The sequence below is a fragment of the Nanorana parkeri genome, unplaced genomic scaffold, assembly GCF_000935625.1.
Source record: "Nanorana parkeri isolate BGI_ZX_2015 unplaced genomic scaffold, ASM93562v1 scaffold909, whole genome shotgun sequence".
In the NCBI taxonomy this organism is placed as follows: domain Eukaryota; kingdom Metazoa; phylum Chordata; class Amphibia; order Anura; family Dicroglossidae; genus Nanorana; species Nanorana parkeri.
In genome coordinates, this window is record NW_017307177.1 from 629,138 (window position 1) to 640,044 (window position 10,907).

The following is a 10,907-nucleotide window of genomic DNA, read 5'->3' on the forward strand; positions in this document are numbered from 1 at the left end:
AGTTCTGGTAGCAACTAGGTCCCAGCACATGAGTACCTTGTAGGCTAACACAAGTACATTCATATTATGTGAGCATTTATAAATCAAGGTCCATATCTTCAACCAATCCTCTTGAAGTTAAAGGTCACCATGCCACTTGATCAGATAGAAATGTTCCGTGGGAGAGGTTAAAGCATTTATTTGACAGAAGAGGATAAAAATTAGTTAAGGATCTGTGGTGGGCTCTGCAGGGTCTCAGGTGGGCTGTGAAGGATCTCTGGTGGGTTCTGCAGGGTCTCAGGCTGCTAAGCCCACCATAGACCCCGCAGAGCCCGCCACAGATCCTGCAAAGCCCACTGGAGACCCGGCTGAGCCCTTCACAGATCATGCACAGCCCCCCTGAGACCCTGCAGTCTCAGGGGGCTGTGCAGGATCTGTGGTGGGCTCTGCACGCTGCAGAGCCCCCTATGGATCATGCTGAGACCCGGCAAAGCCCTCTACAGATCCTGCAAAGACCCTGCAGTTTGCAGCATCTCAGGGGGGTTGTGCAGGATCTGTGGTGGGCTTTGCAGGCTGCAGAGCCCCCTATGGATCCTGCAAAGCCCCCCTGAGACACGGCAAAGCCCCCCACAGACCCTGCAGAGACCCCCTGACACCCTGCAGAATCTCAGGGGGGTTGTGCAGGATCTGTGGTGGGCTTTGCAGACTGAAGAGCCCCCTAGGGATCCTGCAGAGCCCACCAAAGGGTATTGCACAGCCCACCTGAGACTCTTTGGTGGGCTGTGCAGAATCTATGCTGGGCTCTGCCAGCACAGTCCTCTTACCTTGCACGGCCTGACCTCTTTGGAACACAGTACCGACACGGCCTCCTTGTCATCTTCGCCGCCCGACTGGAGATCCGTCTTCGCCCCCCGCCTCTGCTGTCTCAGGGGCCACTCGACAAATTTTTTTCTCTCTTGAGGGCCGCTTGCCAAATTTCATACTTTAAAATAAAATTTATCTATATCCGGTTTGGTACTACAGGCACTAATATACACTCACAATAAGGCCCCTTTCATATCTGTAGGTTTAGGTGCGATTAGGGATTCCTGCATCAGAAACTTGCATTTTACTGCAAGTGTTACTCACACTGATATGTGATATTATTACATGCGGTTAGAAAACACTCTCCCTGGATGCACAATCATTGTGTCCAGGGAGAGTGATTGATTCCTAACGGAATGTAAACATATCACGTATAATTACATGCGGTGTGCAGGCGTTTACATGCAATTGCTGTCACCTGATCATTAACTGAGGTTACAGCGGCCACTTGTAAATGCCAATTCAGGGATTTCTGCTTCAGGAAAACGCAAGTTCCTGATGCAGAAATCCCTAATTGCACCTAAAGATAGAGGCGTGAATTCGGCCAGAGTTCACTGAAAGAGCGCTGGCCGAAAGGATCTGGGTGGCGGTGCAGACTCAGCTACACGGTCTGCATCCGACAAAGATGCAGACCGTGTAGCTGCTCCGCAAGTCAGGTACGCGGTCCTTGACAGCGTACCTGACTTGTGAGCTGGCTGCGGGCCACAAAGTACCGTCTCGCGGGCCACAATTGGTCCGCGGGCCGGTACATTTGCCGCCCTGACGGAATCTGCTGCCCGAGGCAAACGCCTTGTTTGCCTTGCGGCAGATACGCCCCTGGCTTTCAATATGGAACACATTTGCTGGGGCATCATTTTGATAAGCGTATGCAAAGCCACGACATGTATTTCTGCTTAGAGTTGCATTAATTTTTTACCAAGATCTTGTAGTGATGATGGGAGAGTCAGACCACTGCATAAAGTCTTCTCCAGCAAATCCCAAAGATTCTCAATGGGGTAAAGGTGTGAACTCTGTTTTGGCCAATCCATGGTGAAAATTATGTCTCATGCTCCTTTACAATTTGAGCCCAATGAATCTTAGCATTGTTATCTTGGAATATGCCCATGCTATCAGGGATGAAAAAAAAAACCCATTGATGAAAAACCTGGTCATTCAGTATATTCAGGTAGGCAGCTGACTTCATTTTTGGGCACATAACGTTGCTGAACCTAGACCTATTATCCAATGGAAGACTCTTACCTACTTGCTTAGCTAAATCCAGATGGTGACTTTTTTTGTAAGCCTGCACAAGTTTAATAGCTTAAGACTAAGAATGTTCAGATTATTACATAATTACATGTGTATTTAGTTCTTATAGGACAGTGAGAAATTGCTCCTTGTTCAGATGGCAGTCACCAAATTGTCTGACCAGACTGTAGTCTTATAGAAACAAAGGAAGGTCTATGGTATCCAGAGGAATTGGAAATACTACATTAACAAATGATGACTTGTGGACAACAGCTATATCTTGTGTCTGGTTTCTTGAGTTTTACATATTTGATCTCCCTTGTAGATTTTGCCTAGAAGGCCTGAAGCAGATTGGGGCATTACTTATTTGTCAGTCGGGTATACATGATTCGAATTCTGTTCAGAATTTTCATCTTTGGAACGTTTGTTCGAATTTCTAATAGTTAATGGGGTCAAATTGATGATCAGGATGAAAAATTATCCTCAAACAAAAAAAAATTCTAACAGTGAATGTGGTTTTTATTCAGGAAACTCCATTTATTCCAAAAACTGAATGTTAAAATTAGGGATGCACTGATACCGTTTTTTCTGTATTTAGTATGAGTAACTATACTTATATTTCGGTACTCGCCGATACCGAGTACCGGTACCGGTACTTCTGGTAGTATAGAGCCGGCTTCCCTGGCAATCAGGAAGGCTGACTCCATTCTGTTTGGCCGGCTGGATGCTGATTGGCCGGGAAGCCGGCATTATCACAAACAACTCTAGTCCACCCAGCGGTTTACTTTCACTTTAACAGGCAGCAAAAGCTGTGTGCATTGTGGAACAATTCATCCTTGAAGTTCAAGCTGAAGCATTGTAGCGGTAAAGTCAACTTTCAGCAGGTTAGTTTACCCCATGCTGCCTTCCAAGAGCACCTGCTCTGTGTATACATCAGAAATTAGAAGGCTGCTGAGTTATTGCTGAGAGGGTTTGCTGAGCTACTAACAGGATGACATTGCATCTGCTTGAAACTTTGTGGACAAATTGCTTTATTGCAGGTGAAGGCAAACTTCAGCCCTCCAGCTGTGGCTAAAAACTACAAATCCCATTGGATATTGCAAAACTCTGACAGGCACAGGCATGACTCCCGGAGGCAGATGGATCATGGGATTTGTAGTTTCACCACATATGGAGCCCAAAGGTCCTGTTTTCAAGTTTTTATTTTATTGTTTGCCAAGCGAATGTAAATAATGGAATCAATATTCAAAAATAATAATGAATAAAATTTGAGATTTTCAACAAAAGCACCAATCAGGAAAAAGTTCCTATGTAAGCACATGAAATGCATTCCAAAAAAAGTCTTCTAATAAAGATCGTTGAAAAAAAAAACTCTCAAGAGTCCACACCCACTGCAGCAAAGCGTGAGGGAGTTCCCGCCTCCTGACCCCGCCCCTCAGACCCTCCCATACACACCCAGCGGGCGGGAAGGCGTTAGCCAGGCAGCGCCTCACTCAAGCACCGACCGACAGAGCAAGTACGACACGGGCCGCCGCCTCTCCTTCCTGACCAGCTGAGCAGGACGCCACAGGCCGCAGCGGCGGAAGGAGAGACAGGGAAGACGTGCAGAGCACAGAGCCGGCGTACACGAATTCGTCTCCTCTGAGCGTCGAACATGGCGGCTGCAGCTGGGGCCTCGTCTAACCCCGGAGGGGGACCAGAGATGGTGCGGGGACAGGCGTTCGACGTAGGCCCGCGATACACCAATCTCTCCTACATCGGGGAAGGGGCCTATGGCATGGTGTGGTAAGTAGCCAGGAAGTCGGGCGTGTCTGTGTGTGAGTGACCGGCTGTCCGCCCTCCTCCCTGTCCCGGGCCTGCAGCCTGTCTCTCCCTCCCCAGCCTGTCACTACCCCTCCCTGAGTGGAGGAGAAGAGAGCCTGCTCTGCACACACACCGCCTGCCCTGGCGGCTGAGGTGTCAGTGCTGCTGCTGGTTGCCATTTTTTCCTCCTTGCCCCTCGAATGTCTCTGCGCTGCCATACTGTGCCTCTTCCCCCGCAGGCTGCATTTCTAGCATACTCGTGTCTTCCTTCCTCTATATATGAACACAGTTTAAATGTTCATCTATCCACACGGAGACTTCTGTATAGTGGGGAGATCTCTTGCTGCCTTCCTCTGTGAGCCCCCCTAGCACAGCCCACCTGTTACACTGTCCCATTGGGGTTAGATTGTACGTGGTAGACATTGTATGCTGGCTGAACAGAGGAGCCTCCAGCTGGACATTAGGAGAAAGGGCTGGACCATCGATTGGCTTCTATCACCAGTCACCTTATGCTGTCATATTGACAGATGCAATATCTGCCTGTTCCCCATTGCTGTTTTCTGCTGTCAGTAAAGATGGCTGTGTGACTCCTACTGATGGCTAAGATCATTTCTCATTTTAATAATAATTTGACAACTTATGCTACAAGCAAACCATTTTTTTTTCTTTTTGCTGGAACTGATCTGCAATTGATTACTGCCACACACGGCTTGTGCTAATGTGGCTAGTGTGTGTGTACACAGGATTACTGTAAGTTCAGGCTGTAGCCCTGTGCAGATCATAAACATTTATTAAACACAAAAGAGCCCTGTCATGGTGTGCACAATTGATCTCTGCATTCTCATTAATGCTACTTTTTTCCTTGACATGAAATATATTTATCGATCTCCATCCCCTGCAGAGTTCTCAGCGTCGTGAAATGTCAATGTCTTGATTTTATGGAATGTCTTCTGTGCTCATTTTATGCAATGACTATTTTGTCTTTAATGTGCCACTACTGCTCTCCCAATTAAGTTTTTTTTTTGTAAGGTCATAACTGAAGAATTTTTTTTTTTTGTGGCACATATTTTTGTACGGTCATATTTACTGGTCCCGCCCTGAAGTCTGCCTGCCAGTCGTTATAGAATCTGAATTGTGTGTGTATACCATTGTTTACTATTATTGGTGTTTGAGCAGACAATTTTCTCACGCGTTACATGTAATATGTGCAGGGTGCATTTGCATCCTTATCTATGTGTCCAGTCATTACTGGCCCAACTTTTATCCATGTGAGCGGGGTATATTTTGCGACTGATTGTTGGTGATATTGCATTGTCAAAGCATGCAGATGGAAAACTGATGTTTGCTTAGCGCTAGTATAAGACTTCATTCACACTTACCACTTGCGGTTTTATGCAGAGATCTGTCTGCAAAATCTGTCAGGCTAGATGCCTTGTTTATGCTTCTAGATGGGTTAAATGACACGTTTGCACACACATGCGTTTAGATGCATCTGTCTTGTCCATTGAAGTAGCCAATGAGATTTCAGCACATACACGCCTTGTTTACTTGTGGTTTGGTGCGTTTAGAAGTTCAAACCAATTCCTGGGCACACCTGACTTCTAATTTTTCTAAACGCAGCTAAACTGACTGCAGATAAAAGCTTTTAAGCGCAAGGTGTGAATAGATCCATTGGAAATCATTAAATACGTTTATATGTGTTGAGAAAACAATTTTCAACGCTTATCACACCAAGTGTGAATGAAGCCTTAATCATGTCAGTGTATGGATCTTGTTGAATGGTTTTAGTCTTGGTATTTAGTGATATGGTGAAATATGTAGGTTACAGATAGATTTAGTAATATTCTTTATATTGTAACAGATTTAAGACTCTGGTTGGACTAGTCCTTTAAATTCCCAGTTACATGATTTGATCTGTTGTCTGGAACAGAATGTTTTTGTCATTTAATAAACATTTAAATATGCATAAAATGCAGTAATATACGTGTATGATTCTGAAGTAAACACCTTCAATGTAGGAGATGGCAGTCTCTTCCTAATATGCAGTGTGCCTGTCTATAGATTCCATTTTTCTTTGGGGAGGGATCAAACCCTTCACATTAAATAGTCTAGTGCAGTGAAAGCACACAAAACGGGCACAGCAATCTACCCTACCATAATAAAAATTGCAAATTTCTTATATGGCTGTTGGTGGATGGAGAGGTGTATAGTATATTGTATTAAAGTAAGTTGTAGGCCTGCAGGTTTTTTTTTTAATCTAGTGGTGAAAGAATATAAAGGGCCCTTGACAAGGATACAAGGGCCTTTTTTCCAAAAAATTATGCAGTCACGATCAGTGCAGACAAACATTGCAGCTTCATTTTAATTTAGTGTGCTACTGTGTATTAAACCATTTATCATGATACTTCTCATGCACAGGTAGCAGGGCAGCGCTTAGCAGATACTAATAATGGTAACCAAGCACTCCTGCTTGTCATAACAGTGAAAGATGATTGTGTGGAGATTTTGTTCCAGTTAGGTAAATAACTGGTTTAAGAGGGTCTGTAAATTGGATGCAGTTGTAAATCTATTTATAAGCTAACAAAGTACATTTTATGCAGGATGAAATGGTCATATTGATCTGTTACTGTTTAAGCATTGTTTTAATTAGTTGTTTTTAAAAAAAAAGACTATTTTAAAGTGGTCTAAGGACCCGTGACATCACATCTAATGCAAGTTTATTAGACATGAGGATGCTGAGGGACATACCACAGCTGGGTAAGAGGTGAACTGTCACTGCCGCAGGACAGAGGGTCAGGCGAATCTTTTTTGTTGCCTCTAAATCAAAACAAGCAGTTAACCCTTGCAGTAAGGGGTACCCCCACTGCAAGGGTTAATTAACCACTTAGGGGCTGCTTAATGTATATAAACGCTGCGGACCTGAAGCGGTTATATCGGTCTTGAACAGAGCTGCAGCAGCTTTGATTTTGGTACTGTTTTTACAGCCTACTATGGCTGTAACACAAGGGTTTTAACGGCTATGGAGCTAGGGAGTGTATGCTTCTTTGGGGTGCATAGCTGATATTAGGGGTCTAAATGACCCCTGATGTCTCCATAATGGGGACCTGTCGCATCCTGCTATGTGATAGCAATAAAGTTGTGTTAAACAAAAATGCTTAAATATATTTATATAAATTAAATATAAAAACACAACAAAGTATTTAGTATTTAAAGTCCTCCACATACACGCACATACAAACACGCATTAAGCGTGCCTGCTAGTAAAAATGATGACTGGGCCACACCTAATATATATACATAACACTGAATATCCACGTGAGAGCAATAATTCTAAGACCATCAATCTCTGTTAACATTGAATTGATGAGCGATAAACGCTTTTAAAGCGTGGCCTATGGGTAATATTTTATCAAACATTGGGTATTCTGTTTCTATGCACTAAAATTGATTTTAGTGTATTTTATCCTATAAATAATGGTTCGATAAACATTTGGAAATATTGTTGCTATATAAAGAAGTGCAACTTGCATTTTTTTTTATTCCTCAGGGCCCCTGCTTTCAGAAAATATGTAAGTGTTTGCGGGTCGTAAACTGTATTTCCAGCTAAAAATTCAGATTTTATCATGTGCGCAAAAATTAAGAAATTGTTTCGGATGGCAAGTGGTTAAGTTTGTGTGCTGTTCATTCCCATTTCCTTATCTGTTTCATATATAATTGTCATGGATTTTTTTCATCCTTTGTTGTGCATCAGTGCTGATCTCTCACTCTGGGTCCATTCACGCATGTACCGGTGACTTGAAAACAATTGTATTGTATGTGCCCTGTCACACCACAATGGGGGTGTGATGGGTGGTGTGCTGCAGAGGAATGCACCATGCTGCATTTTCTCAGTGCACTAGATGCCACCGAAGGTCACCACAGCACCCTGCACTGGTGTGTGGAGACCTGAAAGGAGGATACACAGTGTACACTACCAATAAAGTTTAAAGAAAAGAAAAATGTAAACGGTGATGACTCCGGCAGTGTGTGAAACAACTCCCTTTCCCTCCCCTTATGCTTTTTTTTTTTTTTTTTTTTTTTTTTTTAATTTTTTTTTCCCTTTATTTTTTTTTTTTGTTTTTTTCTTTGCAATTCTTATATCCCTGTCATGTTTTGGTAGCTAAATCAAAGTCTTGGAGATATTCTCATTATCGATTAGCTGGTGGGTTGGTGCTATTGGCAGCTGTCATTCCCTGGCTGAAGCTCCTTAACCTCCCTGGCGGTATTCCGTAGTGTGGCTTAGGGTTAATTTTCAGTACCAAGAGCGGTAACCCAGAGCCACACTTGGGATTGCGCAAAAGTGTCACTTGCATTGTCCTGCGAGCCCGCTGTGTGCGCCCGGCTAATGCTGGCATTCGGCTTTCAGTTTCGTTTTCAGGTGTTACAGCGGGGGGTGGAGCCGGCGGGAAATTCAAAAGGTGCAAACATGACATTTACACAGAATACACACAATACAATGTCATCTGCTATAATTACAATCATTTTTTTATAATTATATTATTTATGATTTCGTGTTTCAAACTTTATCATACCCGGGTTGTCTACTGGACTCATGTTTGGACAGCTTTGGGTGAGTTATTCCTAAGATTTACTAAGAATTACAGGCCTACAATGTAAAAAATCCTGCATAATCATACCGCCAGGGAGGTTAAGCTTCAATACAATTATTTAAAAAAAAAAAATCATAAAAAGGTTTCAAAGTAATTTTTGGTTTTGGCCTGACAAATTCCGCTGCGGAAGGTGCTTTGCAGTCAAACGCATCAGCAAGAGACTCTGGGTGGAGTGTCCCTGTGCTTGAACAATAAAGTTTATTTTAGCTCTTTGGAAAAAGCAGTATGCAACTTAAGTTACACAGTGCTTGATTACAATGGGAGGTAACAGAGCTGGAGACGCAGGCACCCGTGGCTAAAATGTTCACAGCTGAGAGACTTCAGAGCAGTGCTAGCGCTTGATGAACTGACTACAAATTCGCTTAGTGGGTTGCAGTGTCAGCAGCATAAGAAAAGTTAAAGGAGCCAGGTAGAAAATTGGCTGAACAGTGACTACAGCCAATCAGCTACAGTCACTCTTCAGGTATTATGACTATGGCACACAATACAGTAACCGCAGTGGGAGATTAGTTGATCCATGTTGTTTAGCGTGGATGGGAGGAATCTGTTGGATTTTATGTTTAGCCTGCAGATTGAAAAATATTTCTGTATGGTCTTGTATGTAGTTTTTCCATAGAGTACTACATTGTAGAAGACATATCTTATTTTGGAAGTATACCACCTTTCTTTGACAGAAGCTTAAATGTATTCCTCTATACAAACGTGTCCATCACCCTAGGTAGAGTAGCAATCTGCCTGTGGGAGATGTAGTGTAATGCAGGTGTGGACAAATTAATATGGAACACATTAGCTAGTACGTTCAATCCAGGAGACAGCAGGATTGTGGGTTTTTTTTTTTACAAGCCAGCTACTTTAACTACCCCAGAAACAAGCAAACGTTCGGTGCTAATTTTTAATGTAATTTATAAGGAGCATTTGCTGCCTGGCTCCTGGGATTTGTCCATCCCTGATGTAACGTATTATTAATCATGGGTTGTACTTCACGAATCGTGTTCAAGCCACTGTGCCACACTGCAACCAGAACCTTGCGTGCTATATTTGCCTCATTGTTTACAAGGCGCTAAGTAGAGGTCATCATTGCCTGCTGCAAGTTCTTCCTTTTTATTGGTCAATTCAATCCAGTCTATTGGTTCCTCCATGCTTCTTCCAGCACGAGTGAAATTTACATTTTTGTTCCTCTTGCTACACCGTACTTATGTCGAAAATTATTTGATCCCATTAGAATTTGTGGGGCATATTTAATATAATTGCCAGTTGCTGGTCCCTCTATCTGCACCATTAAGCTCCACAAGACTTTGATTGAAAAAATGAAGGGGCTGGGTGGAAAATTTCAGTTGAACTGACAGTGACTGCATCGAATCTCAGATACAGTCACTGGGTATTCGGACAGCCATGGGTGCTGACTGAATAAAATAGCCGGAAAAGGAGATTCTGCCATCGAGGCTGTTTAGTGTGGATGGGGGAATCAAGTCAATTTTCTCATTTAGCCAGCTTGGGTGCAAAATCTAGCCATGTATGACTAGCTTAAAGTGTATTTTTAATTTTGCTGTCAAATTTAATAAAACCCCAGTATATGTTTTTGTGTTCTATTCATACAGCATACCTAAAATAAAAACAAAAACTTCTGTGTCCAAGTTACTGGAAACCCTGTCTGTCTCCAACAAAAACACTAGGGACAGACTGAACTTCTCCTCGTTCAGATACAATGCTTCTCGATCTTCAACCTCTTTCTTAAGGTCCCCACACACCTTACGATAATCGCGGGAAATCCCGCGATCTTACGATTATCGTAAGGTGTGTGGAAGCCGTGTGACCTCTACTACTGTAAGGTCGCACGACTTTGAACTTACGGACATGTTCGAAAACCCGCCGAGCATCGTACGACTCCTGACCGTGCGGCAATCTGCACAGTTTTGTGCATTATAGTCGCATGGTCGGGAGTCGCCAAGGTGTGAAACAATCGCGCTTATTATGGCACCACAGTCGAGCCGGGCGGATCGTGTGGTTTCCCGCAACGATTCCGCCCGTGCAAGTGAAGCAGCGCGTTGTCGCAAAAAAGGTACTTGTACTTTTTTAAGGCCTTGTTCACACCAAAAGCGTGTGCGTTCCAGAGCGGTAGCTGCTGCAACGCACTGCGATAGCTAAGAAACTTCTCCCTGTGTTTTGGGGAGTTGGCGGTGCATTGAATTCAATGGCACCGCATCCACGTCCCCCCTACCCCGACCGCAGTGCGATCAAACGCGCGGCAAAACTTTGCCAGCGTTGCGTTCCACTGCAAAGGCAAAAAATAGGTCTTGCTCTATTTTTTGTTTGCAGTTTAACGCAACGCTGGCAAAATTTTGCCACATGTTCGATCGCACTGCGTGCGGGGGGGGGGGGGGGGGG

At 43.7% G+C, this 10,907-nt stretch overlaps 1 protein-coding gene across 1 annotated transcript in view; it reads left to right on the forward strand.

Moving 5' to 3' along the window:
• The first annotated feature begins 3,493 nt into the window (after window positions 1-3,493).
• Window positions 3,494-10,907, forward strand: part of MAPK1 (mitogen-activated protein kinase 1) — a 48,979-nt gene continuing 41,565 nt past the window's right edge. Inside the window, exon 1 of the mRNA XM_018566030.1 lies at window positions 3,494-3,855. Within this exon, the coding sequence (XP_018421532.1) occupies window positions 3,725-3,855 (131 nt within the window). The 5' untranslated portion in view covers window positions 3,494-3,724. The remainder of the gene's footprint in view (window positions 3,856-10,907) is intronic.